At 41.6% G+C, this 23,041-nt stretch overlaps 1 protein-coding gene across 9 annotated transcripts in view; it reads right to left on the bottom strand.

The window, feature by feature from the left end:
- The window catches only part of MYO3A (myosin IIIA), a 146,014-nt gene that overhangs the window by 113,597 nt on the left and 9,376 nt on the right, over positions 1–23,041 (bottom strand). For 4 of the 9 annotated variants that reach the window (XR_007505795.1, XM_049798241.1, XM_049798247.1 and 1 more), the window contains exons 1-2: positions 10,550–10,675; positions 1,249–1,431 (exon numbers count right to left, since the gene is read on the bottom strand). Coding sequence is in view for 8 of the 9 variants with exons in the window: in XM_049798241.1 (XP_049654198.1) it covers positions 1,249–1,416 (168 nt within the window). In the remaining variant the exon portion in view is untranslated. Of the gene's footprint in view, positions 1–1,248; positions 1,432–6,781; positions 6,885–10,549; positions 10,676–13,969; positions 14,202–14,226; positions 14,265–23,041 lie in introns of those variants that run through there. The other 5 variants (XM_049798245.1, XM_049798242.1, XM_049798243.1 and 2 more) reach the window with 5 other exon arrangements.

Below are 23,041 nucleotides of genomic sequence, written 5' to 3'. Positions count from 1 at the left end.
GAAAGCAACAGAGTCAAAAATAGAGTTTCCAATGCATTTGAATTGATCAAGATCCTTATCGCTTGGCTGCAAATCATGTTTACTTTGGGAGAGGTACGTGATATTGAATTGAGATGAGCCTCTTTTTGTTGCTTTGAAAGCATGCTGAAATAAAAAGCAGATCAGCAAGAAATACAGGAAAGATAATGCAAGATGGTGTTTTCACAAGCACATTTCATGGACTTACAGGCCACAGGATCATAATTTGACACTGTGTGATATGCAGGGGTAGACAGAACCCTAGGTAGCTGTGCAGCTCCAGACCTGCAGCGTTTCACGTGGCACGGTGTGCTCTTCCCTTCCTGCCCAGAAGCTGTGAAATGGAAGCACATGCCTCACAACCCTATACTGGAAGTGCAAAAGATGAGCTCAAAGGGGCCATCTGAAACAGGAACAGCTCCTTGTCCATGTTTTGCAGGTTACTGTTCTCGAGAAAAATCCCAAGCCACACGCAGCACCACTGAAGTCAGTGGGGTATGCCTTTACAAGCCAGACTAATGTTCTTCCTTACCCTTTGAGCATTAATCTGCCACCCAATAAATGTCAGTTATTGAGGACAAAAACATACTCTACAACATAATAATTCCACCTCCCAGTCACCTGGTGCTTTGTGTGTAGGAGCTATTGGCTTTGTATTTTCCATTTGAAAAGATGGATCCCTCTGTAATACCTACATATTTTGGCACATTCTGAAAACACAGAACCAACAGTAACAATAAAAAGAAAGTATGCTATTTTATTTTTAAAGTATCACTCATAGCATGTAACTCAGCTAAAAGTATGTACTTAAAATAGATGCTTGAAGGTACATCTAAAGTACTTAAAAGTATGTAACTGGCTAGTTATCTTAAAAAAAAAAAAAAAAAAAAAAGGGAAAAAAGAAAGGGAACAACAGTAGAGGAAACTAGGATTCCTGGTACTGAAAAGGAAAATAATCGGCTCTGCTTCTGAAAGTAAGAGATAAACAAGGGGGAACCAAAAGCAAAAGTAAAGTTTAGATATACTTCTGACTTCTACCATACACAACCGCTTCCAAGATCACTCACGATATGAAAAATGCATTGATAGCTAGCCTCATACTCAGCAGGTTGAAGCAGTTTATTTCACTACCACTTCTAATGCAAATGATCTACCTAGATTAAAAGAAAAAGACTGCATAAATTCACTTACAATTAAATAAGCACAAACCAAGTAATTTAAGTAGCTTACGTGAACAGGATCCAAAATTTTGACTGCTGCTTTGCTGCCATTTTTCTTATTTAACACCTTGAAAACTTTTCCGTACGTTCCTTTGCCAATAGTCTCAATTATTTCCCAGGTATCTGAAGGATCAGGAAAGCTATCAAATATTATTGTTTTCCCAGTCAACGGAAGCATCTCAAATGATGGCTCCTAGGAAAAAGAGATTTCAACGTTCCCTCAACAAATGGTTAATAGCAATTGGTTTCCTATAAATTCCAGGAGAAATACACATTCCAGTCTCAAATGCTAGAAATGTTTTTGCATGTAGTGTGCATGCACTGAAAGCATAATGAACAAGAAATGCTGCACTTAATACAGGTACTTGCAGTCAACACAATATCAAATGAAAGGAAATTCAAATAATAATTTGAACTAATCTCAGGCTTGAGTGAAGACGGTAGAAGCTTTCCCATGCACTTCAATGAAACTATAATGTCACTCCTGGATTTTCTGAGGGGCAGGGGAATGGGAGTCAAGTTCATAAAATCCAAAAGAATTTGGCTCCATTACCAAGAATCAAGCGAGAAGGGGAAAAAAAAATAATCCACAAACCAAAACATGTTAAATAGTAGCATTAGGTTCACTCAAACTTTTAGAGCAAATGGTCAGTCTTATAATCCTACTCTTACCATTTTAATTTGATGTAGATCTTGTAAGGCCAAGCAGATCAAAGTGGCAGATCTTTTCACAATATTATGGTCTTCTGACAGCCAAGCATTAACAGTCATGGAAAACATGTTTACTGATGTACATTCATTAACAACTGTTTTACATAGTGTAAAGGAAACACCTTTTACAATGATGAATTGTATCCATCACTGACCAGGTTATACCTATGTCCTGGTCAATGATGGATACAACTCACTTACACAAGCCTTCATAGTGACTAACTATCCAGCAGCTACAACGGTAAAAACAAGCACACCCGCCCCCCCAGACAAACAGCAACAGAACAGAAACCCCACCTTTACCTGTTATTAAGAACAACCAAAACCTCAGTAGAAATATGTTAAAAATTACATTCTCATATTCTTAATTGTAGAGCCAAGACTGAAAAAGGGGCAGGGAAGACTCAAGCCCTTATTAAGCAGGCAAGCCAGCTACTGAGTGCTTACGATCTTCCTGAGCACAATATGCAGTAAACGAGCCAGGTTTGGACAGACATTTTCATATACCCATTTTTAAAATTTTTATACAATTATTTATAAACAGACTACAGTGTATTTATTCTAGGATTTTTTTATGTCAACAGCACAAATCTACACACTTAAAGCATTTTATGTGGTATTACTCCAGTGACAGAAATTGCACTGTGATACCATACTACTTTTTCTTAGTAACGAAGAGAATGGCTTCAATTTCAGTTTCATCTATGGCTTCCAGCATACTAGACATACTGTCTTTATTCATCCACTTATTCATATAACCGTGTATATCCCACTATACATGCAGCATGTATATCGACTATACATACAGTATGTATACCAACTAGAAGCAACTGAAATCGACTGCTATACAAACATGCGTTGTACCAGCTCTTTCAATTATCTGATACGCATAGTGGCATGTCACATCTATTCAGACTGATCATCTACTGGATCATACGATCTTGCCTGGGGAACACAGGGCTCAGGATTCTTCCCATCATATTGTTCTTGGTTGATTAGTTCACTGATGAGTGAGAAGACAGGGTTTTCTTCTCTCTTTCCCCCACCTCCTTCCCCTTTTTTAATATATACATGACTGTTACCAACTTCTATACCCACTCATGAAGCAAAGTGGTGAAGTATCCTCCTATCACTAGGAAACCTGCAGCAGTTTGTTGCACACTGAGGACTGCAACAAGTACTGGCCCTGCACCTTGATTTCAAGGGCTGTGGGAACAAAATGGCCCAATTTTACATGCTACAATGAAATCTCCCTTAACACAAATCCAGGGTGAGGTCAAAGTAAAGATATAGGATCAAGATCTGGAGACATGTAGTTGTAACATGTAGAACCTCAAATTACCATTCCAGAATCAAAATTTGCTCTTTCCTTCTGTCCAACCCTCCCCCTGGGATTCATATAGACACAACTCAGCCAGGACATTGACTGCAGTCTCTTTCTACGGCATTACCTTTCCACCTCATGCCTAGTATTTATCCATGCCTTGGGAGCTTCACCACTTCTAGGCAAAGCCATCTCTTCGCCAGAGAATAAGCACAAACGAGTTACAACTTTTTTTTTTTAACTTTCTTTTTCTTTTGCCTATAAAATAGTGCTCAAATACAATTGTTCCTTTTTTTTTTGATCACTTTATATGTGTATATATAAATGCTTTGTACTTAGCTCTTAATTGGGACTACACAAAATAATAACCAAATCGGGGATGATAAAGGGATTAGGATTCATAATCCCAAACCCTTGCTTTGAGGGATTCAACAAGGATGGAATTTCAAAATTTCTCTATCTGAGCTTTAGTTTTTAGAATTGAGGTTAACTATTTTTTTAAAGTTTTACTGAATACTCCATCCATAACTAGTGAGTTTTGAGGAGAAAAAAAAAGTAGAGTGCTATCGATGGGCTCCTTCATAAGAACTGATATGTCTAAATCATATTGGAGGCTGCCTACATATAAATTATTTTCTACAGAAAATGTAGTTTCCCATCAAAATCTAGGGTCTGCTATGTCCCACGTTACACCAACACACAGTGAGAGCCTCTGAACCAGGCAGCTTACAGTAGGAGATATGCAGAACTTGAAGAAAGGAAGACTCATTTCCTCCCCTTCAAAGACAAGTACTTAAGATGCAGGAATGCAAAGACCAGCTTCTCATATTTAGCCCGTGCCAGAGCCAAGCAGGGAAGTCTTGATACCTTGAATCTCCAAACATACCCTTAAGCAAAGGTCCACCACTCTACACAGAGGTTTTACAGCAATTAGAACATTCTAAGAAAAAACATGTACACCATACCTACAGCTTCAGAGAGCTTCCCAGGCTTCACTAACTTCCTACACATTAACAGAATGCAGCTGAAATTCACTGACTCCCAGTATCAATTGCTTATTTTTCTGCAGAGACTGGCACAAGAACTGTTAAAGGGCTGAGGAGAAATGGTCCTGCAGGTGCTATTCAGCTACCAGAGGAGAGTGCTAGACTCGCAAGATTTCCTCTGCAAATCACACAGGTTGCACATCACCTTGTCTTAAGAAAAGTCACCACATACTTAACAATAATGCATTCTATAGCTGTCATAGTTCAATAATTTGAGTGCTATTCCAGGAGGAATTATTCACCCTAATCCTTTGTCTTTTGATTTACAGCTTCAAAATCATAACTTGAATAAGTTATATTGAACATCATATTTCCTCACTTCCACCATGTTTAAGAACTGCCCCGCAGATAAATTGTTTAGCTTCCACTATTATTAAAAATGTATTAAATAGAACATTTCAAGTGTTCTGTTCTGGGTGATGAATAATGTTTTATTACATGTCAGTGAAGTTCAGAAAGCTGATGATGATTTAACCTCATATTTCAGGAATAAATTGGACTGTCTCTGGAATACGTCTGGATGCCCAAACAACTGGGTAATTTATCACACCCCTCACCATTAAAAAATTACTTTAAAAAACCACAGCTTACAACTTGATCCAAAATTCTGAGCTAGGAATGTACCCTTGAACCTCTATAAAACCCCTTTAAAATACTTCTGGTGTGCTCAGCGTGACAGTTCACTCAACTTCTGCTCGGATTTTGGCTAACCCAGCTCCTGTTAAGGCCTGATGAGTGCTGGGAACAGCACCATTAAGTCAAAGGAGAGCACCACGTAGGCTGGACAGGCGGCCAGAAAGAGCTAAAGGGCCATTATGCACCAGTGTCACCTGCAAATCGCTGTCTCCTGCAGCCAGTATCTTTTGTCTGGCAGTTTCCTCAGAACCTGCTAACTTAGGAAAATGGCATAGACCAAACTCCAAGATGGAAGGTATAAAGCATCAGCTCACCCCAAAGGATTTTGAAGCAGATCAACAGCAGCTGCACTGCTGAAGCTCTCCTGCTTCCCGGTGTGATAAAGGGGATGCCTGCACTGTGCCAGAGATAGAAGGGATGAGCACTTTCGCTGCCAGCTAGATAACTAAGTAACTAAGTGGGTTTTGGGTTGTTTTGGGTTTTTTTTGTTTTTTTTTTTTTTTTGCTCGGAAGCGCATGAATTAAGAGTTATGGTTTATAAGTTATGAAACCTTATGACTTGAATGGTGAATAAGTGAATTCATGTGACAGACCAGTCTGGGCAAAAGGGGATTGAGCCCCTGTTTGTTGTGTTTGTTTGTTGTATTTCTTAATGAGCTTATGAAATAAAGTTTAAACCACAGAGTACATTGTCCCGTAAATTTGAGAGATCCAAACAGACTGTGTCACAGTGATTAAATTCAGGGTATTCAGGGTGGGGACAAAATAGGTTTGGAGTTCTAAGACAACAAGCCAATGTGGTTGGGTTTTTTGGTTTGTTTGTGGGGTTTTTTTGGCTCTAAGTGAGGGATAAGGTGTCAGTGATCTGGCTGTCACAGTTATAAGAACAAAATGGGTGAGAATTCTTATGAGCCACCCCTATGAGACTTTTTGCTTCCCAGGTCACATCAGACATACACACCCTATGCAGCAGAGATACCCCACTCAGCATCAATACTGGCAGATCTCTGCATTCTCCATCATTTTCAGTATCCAGCTAGTTTGGAAAGGGAAAGGAAAGGGAAGGGGCAGCCTCATGAAGAACACAGTGTATCTCCTGTGGACTGTCTGATTGCTGCAAAGGCAATTCAATGAAGCACATTTATCACACCCAAAATTTAAGACACATACCAATTGCACTGTTGAGGGCTTTATGGTCAAGACCACAGTGTTACAGACAACAGAATCAAGTGGGAATAAGCAACAGGTTTTCCTTCTGCAGGTTGGGTTGCAAGCACAACAGAGCCTGAATTTCACATAGAATATTACAGTTAATCCAATATTTTTACTACTGTTTCATACCACCTAAGTTTGCAGCTTCTTTATAAACCTTCCCCCTCAATAGCTTCTGAATCAACCTCCATCTCACTTGGATGAAAGCATATCTATCTCCTCCCTAAGGAGCTGACAAAACGAGAGGCACCTTGCCTCATGTCATTCATCCTTCTCCATAAAGGGAGCCTACATGATTAGCAAAGCAGACACCTATTCATACATGACTAAAATGAATCCGGCCTTTAGGTTCCCATGAGCAACTTGTCTCCTGGCTACCACAATCTTCTGGTCTTGAAAATTATAACCAGGACCTCGTTGGTTCAGTTCAAATCACACCTACTGAGGTCTTCTTTGATCTCTTTTATTTGTCCACATCACTCCCCCACTTTCCCACTGCAAACACTACTCGTGTTTAACCAGACAGCTCCTACACATATCTACCCTGTAATTTCCCAGACATCTTCACATGCGTCACAGGAGGTGGATGTCAGGAGCCAGAAACACTAGCTTACATTGCCTATTGGGTCTGTTACCTCTGTGGAGGTGACACTCGCACTCCTTCAGCTTCTGAAACTTAAACTTCTTGCCTAATGGATGCCAGAAAAATAATCAACCTAAAAAAAAAAAAAAAGGAAAGAAAGAAAAAGAAATTGTAGGCAGTGTTCGTGTAGAGACTGCTGAGGCTTGTTATATCAAAGAAAAATAAAACCTTTCTTACCTCACTTTTTGGCCACCTGATGCCTTTACCCAATATCTAGTTTATAAGCTCTTTGTTCTGGTACTGATCACAAGGCACAGTGGGGCCTTGAAATAATTAATGTAATAGCACAGTAAAATCCTACAACACATTTCCTCTTATTTCATGAGTTTATGACACACTGACAAGTATTTAATAAGAAAGTTCAAGGTTGCTGCATGGAATTCTTAAGACAAGCCAAGAGCATGATGCTGCAATGTGCCTTTCATCATACTCACACGTAGCACTTCCTGGACAAATGTCCAAATCATTTGATTGTTCAACTATGAACACGGATTGCAGCTCAGATCCTGAGCTAATATAAATGTAGCTGTAATGAGCCATTTATACAGCACACTATCTCATCCATCATTCAAAGAATAAGTTTTGCTCTGGAAATTCCAATACCACCCCTACTTAATTCTGGAGGATATTTGGCCTCTGATTTTGATGATGATACAACCTATATGTGAATGGGAACTACAGTCAAATCTAAGCTCAGCGTGAATAGATTATCTAGTTTGGCAATTAGTTAAAAACAAGTGTTTGGAACACAACTGGTTTTATTACTTCACTTGTCAAAAGCTGATACGCTTAACATTATAATCTCACTCTAAAACAACAACAAAAGTTTAATTTTGCATGATTACGTAATTTTTGTACTATTGATTTGTCTATCTGAATTATTCTCTTGAATGTACATCAATTTGCTTAGTACTTTCCACTCTATACATCCCCCAGTGTTTTCCCAGAACTGAACAATTGTCTTTCCCATCTGCAAGAAACTTTCCAGAGATAAAAAAAAACAACAACCTCTTTAGCCCCAGCTATAGTAGATGAAGAATCAAAATCAACAACCTTCTCTACCAGTCAGTCCATTTCTTTCACTGTTGTGTGCTTACATGAGTAAGAAAGACACAAGATCTGGGATTCACCTAACTCGATAAATGTACAATATAGCTATCACCTACTGGATCTTAAGCTAGATAATATAATCCTATTTTAGGCAGTCAAAGCAATCAAAAATTGATTTACCTGACATGGTTTGCATCTACCTTAGCATAAGAGGACTTGCTCTCCAGACTCTATTGATTATACTGGCTAAGTTTCCATTGACTACAACAGGAACCCAGTTACACAGCTTCAGACGTAGACATGTTAGGTGAAACGAATACCATTCTACTTAACTGCTAGAAACAGAGTTATAGCTTGACAACTGACAAAATGAGTATCGGCTCCATCCTACAGTCAGGGAGACTGCAAGCCAGCCACATCTCATCACCTGAAAGCTGGCAGGCAGCTTGGACATTGTCTGATGATGCACGGAAAAGGCAAGAACCATGCAATGACATTGCCAAGTAAACTTTGAACCCAACAACTGAACCCTAAATTAATGTAAATGTAGAAATAAATGGTTAAAGCGTTTGGAGGCAAGGAGTGGTGATAAATGTAGCTTAATCTCAGACAATGTATTTCCTGGGCACAATTCAAAGTATATATGTTAATCTTAGGGCTGGTCAAGGAAAAAATTGATCTATTTTTGAGGGCACTTTTTAGTGTTCACTCTCTGAAGGGCTGGGTAACTGCTGCTTCTGTTTCTAAAAAACACTCTTCCTCTTTGCTGACTGTTATCCAGCAACAACTTTCTCAACAGGCAAGACAGCTTTCAGAGAAACTTGATGCCTCTGGACTCCTTGACCTTTGCAAAACTTCTACACGGAGTAGAGAAACAGTACTGTGTGGTATTGGTACCTGATCTCCTTCTATTGATAAATGCATATTGGGTGTCCACACTGACATTTCATCTGCTGATTATTATTCAGCTGATCTTGACATTTCTACTTGCTGCAGATTGAACTGACCAGCCCCACTCATGGGAGACTCCAGCACTTCACTCTCTAAATGTTCTCAGAGAGCACAGCTGGAAGAGATCTGCATCAGTGTTAGGTTCCACCTTGGTTTTCTTCCATTCCCCACCATGCCCCAAAACAGTAAAAGTCCTACTGCATGCTGAGGTTTACAGTTCTCAGGAAACTCCATCGGAGGAGGGTTTTTTTTTAAGCAACAGGTTTAAGAATCAGCAAGGGCTGTAAGCATTCAATCTAATCTCATGCATAGGGGCTACCCACTGGATGACAATCCTTCAGTACAGGATCCCAATTTTTTGATATATAACCTTTAGTTATAGGAAGAGGGTATGAAAAGAACATGAAAACAAAATGCTAAGTTTAATTATTGTTCTAAAAGCTCTGATATTTTGAAAACAAATGAGAGCTAAAGATTTTTGTGGCAATTGTCATCTGACATAAAATATATATGCAGGGGCATTACAATCATGAAAACAAGATTAATAACGGTAGGCGGAATGGCTCATTATCAAATTGTATTCGGACCTTGTGCCACCAGAAGTAATGAACTGACACTGGCAATCCATGAACTGAATCATATCCAGCTCATTTTGTGGCTCCCAGAAGAGAGGCACGGCAAGCGACAAGAATAATTTTTCAATGACTACACACTAGATCAATATATTAGCAAAGAACTTAGCTTTCAAAGATAAAGCATCACTTAATTTTCCTATTTTAACACAGTAAAACTTTACGAGGCCATAAAAATCAATATGGTGCGATCTCACTCACTCCCTATTTCTCAGCACTTCTAACAGCAGTGAAGTGGCAACTCAAGATTAAGTTAGCAGCTGTATCAATGTGCTTTGGCAGGGCTTGAAATTAAGGCGATGCAGTCATTTGACAGCAAGATAAGGAAGGCATTACGGACAACAGGCAAATTTGCTAGCACTTAACATTACCAGGCAAGACATTTCGGGGTATGAGTGTACGTTGGGGCCCAGTAAGATTTCACACGTGTCTTGCCGGGGCCCACGGTCACGCTGCAGGCCTGCGTGTCACACTGCACGGCGGGGCGGGCAGCGCTCGCTCCGCTCTGCGAGCGCCTGCTGCCAGCCCCAGCGCCCTGACCGGTTCCACCACACCTTCCTCACCCAGAAACTCACTCGCAGGAAACAAACAAATAAATAAACAAACACATAAGCAGAAACAACCAGGGGGGCTGAAGGAGAGAGCCCATGGGCCGGGGCCAACCCGCACCCTCCACACGCCTCTCGGGGCCGGGGCCAGGGCCGGGGCCGGGGCCGGGCCCGGGCCCGGGACCTCCCGGGCCCCGAGCAGCCCCGCTCGCAGGCCGCGCACCCCGGCCCCGCCTGCCCGCGCCGCAGCTGCCTGGAGCGCCCGTCGCGACACGGGGACTGCCGCCGGCGGCGGGAGGTGCCGTCTCGGCCCGTCCTGCCCGCCGCGCCACCCTCCGGGGGCCGGGCCGCCATGTCGGGGGGGCCGGGCCGCCCCGCAGCCCCTCGGCGAGGCGTGGCCGCCGGGCAGCGCGGATCCCGCCGCGGCGGCTCCTGGCGACCGGGGACGGTTACACAGCGGCGGCGGAGCCGGCAGCCGGTCACCGGTCCCGGGACTCCCCCCCCCCCCCCCCCCAACCCCGCTTCAGCCCTGCCCGCCGCTCCCGGGCCGGGGATTACCCACAGCGAAACCTCAAGTCCCCGCAGAGCCAGCCCCGCCGAGGGGGCTGGGGCCGCGCCACCTCCGGCGACTGTGCCTCGGACTCGCCCTCCTCCTCCGGACGGCCCCGGCCCGACCGCAGTCCCGCCTCGGGGTCAGCGGCGGATGAGCGGTTTGCCCCGCTAATCCCCCGCAAGCGCCGGCAAAGCCGGGAGGGCTCGGCCCGCCCCGGGCAGGGCGCGGCGAGGGGCGCCGGGACGGCCCGGCCTCCCCTCCCGGCGGGGAAGCGGGCGGTCGCCGAGCGTGCGGCCGAGCCGCCCCGGCCCGGCCGGGCCACAGCCAACCCGGGGGCCCGAGCCGACCGCCTCCAGAGCGGGGTCGCGGCCCCCGGGGCCTGGCCCACCCCACGGGGGATTGCGCTGTACCTGCCGGCCGCGGAGGGTGCAGGGAGGCTGCGGACCTAGCGCAGGAGAGCTGCGAATCGCGGCCCTGGGGCTGCCGGTGGCCGCGCTACCCTGCGTAAACCTGAGGGACTTACCTGGTCCGCTAAAAATAACGGGGAGCTGGTGCGCGCACGGAGCTCGCGTTGTTACCCGTTGCAGAGAGGTGACTACACGGCGGGCAGCACAACATAAGCATAATACATGGTAGCAGGGTGAAGTTGCAAGGCAACGTACTCAAAAGTTGGGAAATGGATGTATCAATACAGCTCCTATGTGAGGTGTGAGCCAGGCTTTAATTATGCTTCTTGGGTTTCCTTTGGAGGACCCCTGCCACATCACTGCAAAGAAGCAGCCGAACTTAATCAGCACCAGGGAACGTGTGCCTCCGTCGGAGACTTCTGCTGTCGTGTTGAGTTTGTCTCCTTCCATTTTTCTAATAATGTTTGAACCTGGTTTTTGTTTTCAGACAGGTCTGACAGTAGGGGAGTTGTTTTAGAGCTATGTTCTACGTCTTTCACAAAAGCAGAGTAGAGGCTCAGTAGTTCATGGATGGCCTTTCCATGTGAATATATCCGTGATGGGAAGGGCTGCTTATCCCATCCCAGGCATCGCAGAAATCACATGGACAAGAAGCCTTATGAAATCCCTCACTGTGGGAAAATCATCATTAAAAACTTCTATATTCTTAAACCCCAAAGCTAAACAGCCACAAGCCAGATATTTGTAAGGGCAAGAGAATTCCTTAATTCCCTTCATCAAAGCACTACTTCTTTACTGTATAAAAATTGTTAGCATTTTTAGACTGTGCGCAGCATTTTGCACATAGGAATTTATGAGGGAAAGTTTAAAGTGCCATATAGTCTTTATTAACTCCTTTCATTGCTGGCTGCTCTGTCCCTTCATAACCGTTCCTCCTCCCCTGGTTGAGACCCTATAAAAATACAAAATGAGCTCCCTAGTTTTGTAATCCCATTTTACTAATTGGGGTTGGAAACACTATCAGAATAGGGCCTCAGCTGTAAAAACATCCATATCTTTTAAGCTTGAATTGCTACATGAGCAACATTGTGCAAAGCTTCCTCCCCCCTGAGCAAAGCTCTTATTGATTTTAGTTGTGCTTACGAGTGCCTAGCACCCACTGCCTTTAGGCCCCGTGTCTGGCTGGATGGCAGGTCACATGCAGAAGCATGACAGTCTAATCCTCTGATCATGCAGAAGCTTGACCAGGGTGCACCATGAAAAAAGGCTAGAAGCCTCTCAGTGGAAACCCAGGTAGAAAAAGGGGATAGTAGACACTCATACCTCTCCTCCCAGCAAGGAGGCCCGGAGCAAGGAGCTGAAAAGTGATTAGGCACAATCTTAGGAGCCAGAAAAGAAATAACTTCAGCGATCGGTTCATACATCCCCTTCCACTCCTAGCAGTGCTGTCTTAAAACCACTGCTGCCCACCTTGTCTGCTTCTCAGTATCTGTGTGCCAAAGTCACTGTCCCTTAGCTCCGAAGACCTGAAATTCCCTGTGACTGCTCCTTCTTCTGTCAAAGGGTCCTCAAAGGCAAAAATCCATTATGTGACTCAGCTAACTGAGTCCATTTGGAGTGAAGTATTGTACACACTTCGGTCTTCTGCATTAATTAATTATTCAGGTGAACCGGTCTGCAAAACTCCCCCAAACTAGTATCTGTTTCATTTAAATGATCCTGAATGATGCGTAAGTAATGACAGTCCGTTGCTGCAGGAAGGATCCTAGTTTAAACCAGTAAAAGTCACAACCAACCTCTGAGGCCTATGAAGGTAGTCACTGTGCAAACAAACGGGAAGTTTCAGCCCTTAGTGAACAACAGTCTATGTGTCAAATAGACACTGATTGTGTTGGAAAACCTAGGCATGAAGCAATTAAGTGACATTCAGTGTCATGCAGCCTAGCCACATTTCTCCTTTCCCTTTATTTTCACTCCTTCATGTTCTTCTTTTTCCATCTCAACATGCCTTGGCTTTGCCCCTCTTTCCCAAAAATTTATGGCTCTGCTTCTATCTAGGGAGCCTTCCAGGTGAGATTTCAAAGTTCCTGAGTGAATGTGGGTATATGCTCCCTCTCCCCCAAAATACATTTGAAATAATTAAGGACAAGTATTATGTATTGACAATATCTAGATGCATATTAAAGGATAAATTAAGTGTGATCATCTACAGCTAGAATCTGGTATGAAGTTAAGTTGTGCTTAATGCCACGAGACAGCATCTATACTACACTATCTTTTTAGCAGATTGCGATTAGATTGGTTTCAGACTCTCCTTGCCTTTCAACATAGTTTTTAACTTCATTAGAAATATTGTGGGTGTAAGTCTGAAAACTATTTTTAAATTACTATGTGAGAAATATGAAAGAAGTATGAACAGATACCCTTTCAGAGCATCTTCAACATTAGATGACACTAGACAATTGCTTAGAGAATAAGTCTTACTCTTCATTGTAATGTAATGCACCAGAAACATACATAAGTAGAATGGACCTCTTTTACTTCAGAACTGATACACTCACACTTTTACATTCCTAGAAGCTTCTAATGACAAAAAGAAAAAAAGGTGCTCTCATGAGTAAGGCACCAAATTAAGACTGTAATTTATTTAATAAAGTATTTCCTGTATTGTGAAAATCCTTACTACATCCAAATAAAGTCAGGATCCTGCGGACCACCCTACAAAAGATGGTCCTCCTGCTGCTATGCTCTGAATCCTGGGCAAAACTCAGCCATGGGGGACTTGTGGGACCTAAAGGCATACGTTCCCTCCTTTCATCTATTTTTTTTTTCTTTATAATTGAGCTTTTAATACTATTCTACCCATGAGGAGGTGTTTTGTTGGCTAATTACGTACATATGCGATATCAAGTGATGTACAAAAAGATCAGCAGATATATAAATGGTAGCTTAAGAAAATAAACAAGCATGTTTAACTAGCAGAAGAGAGACCACCACTATAAGAATTAAAGAACTTACCTCTCTGGGGAACTGCTTTTTGACCTCTCTGGCTGCTTAACTGAGCACAGCCTGTAGCAAATATGAGGAACTCCTCCCCTTTTGGTGTTTATTACAGAGAAACAATACTTCCTGCGACACCTGAGTAAATATCCTCTAGGAAAACCACCACAGAGTTTGTCTACAGCTATCTTATTATTCCTTTGATCATAAATACCATCCACCATAATGAATTACCAAGCATGCCCAAAAGCATGAGTTATTTATTGAATGCATACATTTCTCTGAAGCAACTGTGAGCTTTGCCAGATATTTTCTTTAGTTGATCAAAAGAGCTCCGTAACCCCTTTTGCAGGTCTTAGATGCATGATCCTTGTAATCACATTTAAGGGGCTGGTTAGCTGAGGAGATTGTTAATAGGCTACAAAACCCTTCACATCCAACCCAGATGAAAAGTTGTGACTATTCAACAGCTCTTTCATGTCCTGTGACCTAACCCAGTTCCTAAAGGAGAAATGTTTGTATTACTTTGAATTTACAGAATGTGGTTTTCAGGCTTTTTTAGCTGCACGTGTGAAACAGAACATTTGACAAACAGGAAAATAATTAAAAAGCTCAGTGGTAATTAATGAATCCAATTAAAACTGCAATCAAAAGAATTTTGAAAATTACCACTCCAAAACTATCTCCACAGTCTCAACAAGCCCATAAGCACAGGTGAGGGTTATAGTAATCCAAAAGCAGAAATTGCTGGAAAGTAGGAGTGATTTAGAAAACTGGCAGTTCTTCACTAAAATTTCCCTGTATCAGCCCCTGTCATTAGGCCCAGGAGCTGCACATCTAGCACAGAAGTATTGCCTTCGAATGGTGATAGCCTAATTCACACTTGTTGATTGATTCCCAGTAGGGAAAAAAAAAATTACAAGCGAAGATATGCAAGGCATTGTGCTGAAATTTCACAGCTGTTTTTACTTCACAGGGTTTGAGGTAGCAAAGTTTTAGGGTTTTGTAGGTATTGTTTTCCATCTAAGCAAGTTGTAAGTCAGATCCAACTTGAACTCCTCTCAAACTGAATTTTAAAAAAATGCTGCTTTTTTTTTTTTTTAAATAAAATATCAGGAAAAGAGATATTGGAAAATTTGGAATATAAAACCTTCCACAGTTCTAAAAAATCGCAGGAGAGAAGGTCAGGGCCCAAGTGATAACTGCAGAGAAGATCTATGCCACAAAATGCCTTCTAGTGTCAGCAGTTACTTAGAGAGTACACTGATCCCTTCCTTGGAACGCACTGACCACCAAAATAACCTTAAAGGATTTTGCTTACGTGCAGTGATGTGAACTAGTAAGAAGGTGGTAGGACATCTGAGGATTGCTGCTTTCTGCATACTGGGCTGTAACATAAAGTGCCAATCTTGAAAATGTGCAGGTAAAGATTTGGGGTTGTAGTGCTGCCATTTCCAAGTGTGCACAACAGATCCCTCAGAGTCATGAAGCTGGCTTGAAAATTGTGAGTTTAAAAAACTAAATTAAGCAATAAACACCAGTCACATGGTAATATTGGTCATGTGGGTCGTCTTGTTAATGCAGCAGTTTGCCTACTAACTGCTTAGAGATTTCAGGTTTGGCACTTTTTTTTTTTTTTTGCAAAATATTTTTTAATCAGTTGTATGAGGGGTCTCATTTATATCCTGCAGTAGCAGTGCCTATGTTATGCACAATCCAAATGAATAAAAGTATGTAACATACAAACTGTCTGTTTCTTTACAGCTGTATTTCTCCATAGCCCCTGAAGGTTTAGGTAAGCAGCAGTCTGGCCTTAAGAAAAAAACTCATTAAACAAATATCATCATTAACATTACTAAACACAAATGTACTTTGTTATATAAATAGGATTGTGAACTAATGAAGTATAAGCAGCATCAATGCATTGATAATTCAAGCAGTTAAATTGATGTTTGGTATATACATCTAGTTTTCTGTGCTGTTCTGGTATGTACTTACAGGAGAGTTGAAAAGACCTTTAACTAAAAAAAAAAGACTCAGCAGAACCTTCCTATAAGATTCTATAAGACCCAGGGTCTTTCCATAAGACCCTGAATTAAAATAAGACCTAAAACCCAGAAGCTGTTTGGTGTAGGGGCTCCTACGTAACATATACCTGTGCAACATCTAGCATCCAGTCTCTGAGTTCATTGCATTCCAGGTGCTGCCATTTAACCATGTTTATTAATGGGGCAAATAGGAGTCTTTTCATATCAGGTGATAAAAGAAGGCTCAGTGTTAGGCAAGTGTGTCTTTTCTTCTGCCTCTGAAGGGGTCACAGTGCACAAATGGAAGTGTCAGCCAGGAATGATAAATGATATTTTGTATGAGTGAAAAGGAGAGGGAATCAGTCTTAATCAGTAGCCAGAGCACATACATTTCTGTATAGAAAGTTGCACATGGGATCTGCCTGACCAGTAGGTCTCCAAATCACTTGCTCACTTTTCTTCTACCTGACATGATTTTTTCAATCAGTCAGCCTTGGCTAGTGCAGAACATTCTCCATGTTCACAGTTCCCACAAACACCCATCACAATTCTTCAAAGTTAAATTTCAGGCACTGAAGACATTATGGTTTATGTAAGACCAACTTCTCTCAAGACTGAATCAGTTCCAGTAGCCTTGGCAAGAGTCACAGGGCACCAGTTCCTTAATCTGTGGATTAACTGGACGTTGAGGTTACCATTTGGAAAAATTAAGCTTCTAATCCTCATAATACGTAAGGAACTGTAAAATTTAATCAAAATATTCACTAACAAGATGGAGAAGAATAATAACCTAAGAAATTTCATGAGTTTTATTTTGCTATGCCCTTTTTTTTAATACCTTATTTTTTTAAAGCCAGTACCATGATTTTGAATGGATATGAGTTGTGAGATTTGCAAATTTGAGGCTGGAAGTACTCAAATTACTATTCTTGGACAATTTCAAGTTTGGAGTATCACATAATATGCAGAATACTTCCAATGGACCCAGAATGTCTCAAGCATTCTTTGTTCTGCTCTTTTTCTTCCTATTTTACACTGTTTCAGGCATAGCAGGAGCCTTCTGTCAGTCTAGATCATCCTCCCCTTGGACCCAGAGGTAAACAGCATGTTGCCAGACTTCACACACTTCACAAATCCGCACTTCATTAATCCCAAACAGTTGCAAAATAACAAACAAATAAATAAACCCTAGAAAATTCTCTTTTTCTTTCAGGCAAAAAAAGATACAGGTTGGTTGTATCACACTAGCCCCAGATGAAGAATGACAGCATAATCTGAGAATCTGAAAAGTTTGTTTTGAAGTTTTTCTCCATTATTCTGCTGGTTCTGTTATGAATTCCTCAGCCTCCTAATCCAGAGGCACGCCACAAATGAATCTTATAAACAGTTTCCTATTTGTGAGCCTGCCATTAATCTCTGAGGATGTTCCAAAGATAGACCTTGGAGGATTTGGATTTGTCGTCTTTTTCTTTTTAATCCATTTAGGGAGTATAGCAAACAGTGACACAAACAGGATTACATCTTGAAGGGGCCCATGCCTGGTTATGTGAGTGGCACACAGACTTGATGAGCTCTGGTTTCCTGCTCTGCAGTTTGCTCTTTTCCCGACTGCTCCTCCTCCTCTTTTCTGGTTGATTTGAAACACATTTGAAAAAACATACTTATTTTGGAAAAATTACAGATTTTAAAAAAGAAGAAGAAGAAGAAGGAGGGAAGCTGTGTGCCATCCTGACTTTTAGCCTCTTATCTGTCTTTATTACCATATTTTTGTCCCAGTGCTCTACCAGTTAACCTTATGTAGCATTTCCGACACTTCATTCTCCTGTATGACGGGACAGTCTTGTCATCTCAGCTGCTAGCAGGAACGGAGGCAATTCTTCTCCACTCCCGCAGAGTAATTCTAGCACTTCTGTGGTGGCGGTTTCTTTAGAGCCAAACTGTCATTAGGACTTTTCCAGGTAACAAGCAATTTTTGAAATAAAAGCACTGATGTTTAAACACTGAGGGTAATTTAAACACTGAACTGAAGTATGAAAGGCACCAGTATATTATACATCTCAGAATACCTTCAAATCAAGGCAAAGAATTTAAAACAATCAAAGGCTGTTAAAACATCAAGAATTCTGTGTTCCTGGAAGTATTAATTGGATATTGGTCATGGCAGCTGGTGTGCTAAATGGTCCCAATTGCTCTATCCATGACCATCTCTCTCCATTATTTTAACTCTTCCAATTTCTCCCATTAGCTGCAAACTTTATCAGAAAATATTTTTGCTTCCCAGCTATTGTCAGGAAAAAATTCTTTAGGGCCAAGACCGATTGATAGGTCAAACTTCCATTAGAAACATACCTCATTTAGAATGGTTTTTAATTTCATGTTAGATTATGAGACCTACAAGTAGCCAGTTTCCAATCTGTCCAATGGTGAAGGACTGATCTTGTAGATTCTTAGGTCTAACATAAGCTATCTAGAATGACTGGCTTTCATATTTCATATAAGCTGCTATAGTTAGCAAGGGTCCACATTTAAGAAGATACCTGATAATGTATTCTGTCAAAAATACTGATAAGACAATCAAGATAAACTTAAGAACCACCCACATTTTTCTAACTAGAGTCCCAGTTCTCAAATGTGTCTTATCTGTGCTATGTTATGTTTGGCATTAAAAAAAATTAAAATAGATGTCACAGAATGCTTTCTATAAGTTTATATGTATGTTCTACATCAGGTAGTACTGTTTTTGTTCCTCATATACACTTACACCTCAGATGGTATCTGACATGGTTCAATACGATCTGTAAGTCACAACAACGTGGCAATATAAATTGTCTGGAGTAAAGAAAATTACTGAATAAGCTCTGAAGGTTTCAATAAACAAGATTTAAATTAAATCAAAAAGCCAACATTCAAAACCTCAGAGCCAACAGTCAAAAAGCTTGTTTTCTCCTTTATGTTATCTAGATAGAAAAGGAGACTGTACTGTGTGTATTTGTTAAATAATATACCTTTGCAAAGCTGAGGTAAACTTACCTGGCTGTTCTTTAAAACATTAAAGTTGCAATTAGTGTAATGGTCCAGCAGTTACTGTGTCTAGCTGCTCTTCAGTGCCAGAATTAGATCTTTAGTTTGCCTTTTAAAATTGCTTTTTAAGAAGGATTGCTAAGCAAACCTGCAGAGGAGCCATAATGGATCTAACCATGTGGAAGTTTTCAGTCCTTGAAGATGAAAATGGTCTTTATGAAGGTGCTCTAAGGTACAGTTTGAGTGGCATAAACTGCTCCTCACACTCAGCAGCCTTTGCAGCTGCTAATGCTCAACTGTCTGAGGAATGGCTCATGCAAGTGAAATTTAATTTCAATCCACCCTAAATTATGAGCATCACGTGGGTGACAGGTTTTCCTTTACAGAGTCCTGTATGAACTGGACTTTGAACTAGTTTTCACACCAGAGCACAGTGTCTTAAGGGACGAGAAAATGGGGGTGGAAATGTGTTACTGGAAGTAGGGGTAGGGCTGTTTCACCCACTACTACAAAGCTAGGCACTGAGAAGAGCAGCCTTTACCAAGATGTGATCTGGCCTTACTCCTGGGCAGTCTTAAGCACAGGCTGTCCTAATGACTGCTCTTGACTTTGCAGCCGTAATAATGTTCTCTTCATCTAAGCTGTATGTACTATATATAATCATTTATAATAACTAATGCTATTTCCACCTCCCTCACCTGTCCTTGCACAATTGTGAACCCACAAACACACTATTTGGAAAGACCAGATGAATTCTTATTTCAGTTGTCAAGCCAGTCCCAAATTAAGAATTAGGATGAGGCAATTTTTATAGGGTTGGCTTATCTCTTTGCCTGTTACAGTGCTTCCTGTACTTTGTAATTCCTTCTTTGATGGAGCTGAAATTGATTACTGCTGGAGACCTCATGCTGGACTGGATAGCCCACAGGTTTGGTTCACAGCTACGGAAATTTGGTGTCCCCACTGCAGCCACTTGGCCTCAGGATTAGGGTGTTTTCCTACCCTGTTGTTGCCTGCCACGGTCTCCTGTGGAGAACATCCTCAGCACAAGCCAAGACTGTCTCCTTTTTCCCTTTTTGCTAAAACACACTTGTTAATCATTGCTTTCACACACAATTGAGACAACAACGCAATTTTTGATTGTTTTGCTAAGCCATGCGGAGGTCAGGGCTGCTGCTGCTATTCTGTGTGTGCTGCCATCCTTAATCGGCCTGTCTAGTGCAGAAGAGGTTGTTTTTTCCCGGAGATGGTTTTGTGTCCTGAGGTTCTAGCTTTGATTGTGGCAACTGCCTTACTTAGCAGGCACCACAGGACGCAGAGGGAAAGAGAAATCAGAACAGCGGAGGGAGGCTAGTGCTCACCGCAGAGGCACAGCAAAGAGCAGGGCCACCCACTGCCTGCCCTGCTTGTATCTGACAATTGAGCTTGGATTTCTACCTTCAGTTCTGCTTGAATCCAAAGGAAGGAGCTGTGTGTGGCAAACAGAAAATTGCCTACAAATTATCTGCAAATACAAACAATTTTTTTTTTTTAAAAAAGGGACTGCAGCTTAGGAGAGATTCAAAATTTTATCCCCATATCTTGCCACACAATACAAACCTCCTGACTGCTCCATTTGTAAGTGCTTAAAGGACAGTGAGCCTGATTCTCTGCTACCGGTACCTGTCTGACTCAAGAAGGCACTCCCAAATTCATTATGTGAAAGCTACCTCATCTGGCTTAATGTTCAGAACGCTACTGCTTGCAAGTAACAAAGAGCTAATTACTATATTTGTATGAGGGAGTTCAATATGGCACTATTTGCTAGCTGTGGAGCAGATGCGGGTTTCTAAGTATCAGATGCACCTATTAAGATTTACATTCCTAACCCTGATCTCATTCAAGGTAACAGTAGAACTTGTGTTGATTTGGAATGGGCTAGGGATTGACCCTTGACAAGCAATATTTTTAAATGAAATTAAGTTATTTCCCTTACTGCCTGTTTAGATACATGACAAAACTAAGGAGCAATACTTTATGTTTTCTGGCACTTTTTATTCCTAGGATTTCTGAATATGCCACAGTCAACACACATCATCAGCACATTGCCAAACGTGTTGCAGTAGGCAGGAAAGATCTCTGTGCTCACAGACAGCAGGCAAGATTTCAATTTTGAAATCTGATACAGAAGACATGCTGCATAGAAAGCAACAGGGCACCTCAGATGGCTGTCTCAGAAGGAGCAAGGCGCGGGATATGATGTGTTTTGCACCTGTTATGCAACAGAGAACAATTTGCCAATTAATTCAGGTAGTGTTAGAGAGAAGAGATAACATGTCTTAGATTTCCTGCTCGTAATTTATTGAACAGCTAGGCCCTTGGGACTAATAAGAAGTATTTCATCAGCCTGCAGGAGGTCTACAGTTTCTGATATAATAGAAAAATACCGTCTTTCAGAATGGCAAAGTATCGTTAACTGATGCAGACCTTGCATAAAGAGCATCTCTGATGGACTATTCAAATAAATGTTCTACCTTACCTTTAAACTGTAATCCCTGATGGGCAAAATGATAAACAACAAGGTACACAGGGTGACTATTTACTCATTTCTTACCCCTCTTTTTCTTTACAGTGACCAGCCATGAGAAAATAAGGTAGGAAATAACGTTTCCATCACTGTCTCCTAGCACACAGGTGACAGGAGACTTTCATTTCCTAAGCGCTTCTTACCTGGGATTGTGTCCTAGGACCTAGTTGACAACCTGAAGTGATGTAGGTCCTAAACCACTGCTGAGGGAATATGAATATAGAGGACTCCATTACTTTTTGTGCTTACTTAGGAAATAACTGAGGAAATAACTTATAAAAGAGTTTCTTTCTCTCTGCAGCTTCATTAATACAAATTGGAAGAACAGGTAATACAATAGAAAGTCTTTTGGCTTGACAGCAAATTCCCAGAATCTTCTCACTTTCAAACTAATAAATAAATCAAATGTTCCTTATTCATGAAGATGGCAGTACCATCTTACAATGCTTGCTCTCATGCCAGGTGCAGTTTAACTAAGACAGAGGGTCTTACTTGTTTTTTCACTTAGAGGCAGAGGGCTTATTGAGGTACTGGCTGCTCTAGAAGTGGTAAGATTTTTCTGCAAAAGGACATTTAAAAATGAATCAATGCTGAGTTAATATTCTTCAGAGAACTGTTTTTTAACTAGTTCTAGTTTATACCATATTTATCATGCCTGTCAGTTAGAAGGCCTGTACCTAAGCTCAGGTGATTATGCATCTCCTGATTTGTAGCCTTCTTGTGCAGGTATGCTAAGATGGATTTATCAAAGAACCAGTGGAGTTATGATCAGTTAGAACAATAAACCACTGTCCTGCCTCTTCTTAGTAGATGCATTATCTCTTCCTCTCTTTTCAAAATAGGCAGTTCTGTCTTCACTAGTTCAAGGACACATCCCCAGTCGGTAAAGATTATTTCACAGCATGCTGAGGTTCAATCTCAGTTTTATCATGAGATTCAGGACTGAAAGATTCAGATCAAACTGCAGACATGTTGTCTGTTTTCTAGTTGAAGTAATCATGCTTTCTTCCACAGAGAGGAGGCTGTATCCTCTGAGATGAGAGATGTGTAATTCATCCTACAGAAAACTGAGAACTAAACAAAGCCTGTTTAGCTTGCGAAGTGGATGATGTGGCAGTCTGTAAAAACCTTCAGTGCTGAAACACCTGGTGGTGAAGTCCCCCAACACAGACTGAAGTGCTTACAGTCAAAGGCATAGTGACAAATTAGAATTATGTCCAACCTCCAGCCTTCAAACAGCTTCTGGGAAGTCAATGTGATTCATGTAGCTTCCAGGCAAACATCACCGGCAGTAGCTTCCTTAAGATTCCGTCTGGAGCTGCTAAAAAACCTCATTCCAGCTTCTGTCAGTCTTCTCTGAGTCTCCTTCACATTTGTCACCCTGGGTCAGTGTCTCAGATTTGTTGTAATCCAGGTCGGTTGCTTTGGATTTCCTCACCAGCACCTCACAGCCTGCTAGCAGGATCAGGGCCTGTG

The sequence above is a fragment of the Accipiter gentilis genome, chromosome 4, assembly GCF_929443795.1.
Source record: "Accipiter gentilis chromosome 4, bAccGen1.1, whole genome shotgun sequence".
Taxonomy (NCBI): Eukaryota; Metazoa; Chordata; class Aves; order Accipitriformes; family Accipitridae; genus Astur; species Astur gentilis.
The sequence above is the reverse complement of the archived record's forward strand: the minus strand, read 5'-3'. Positions and strand labels throughout refer to the sequence as shown.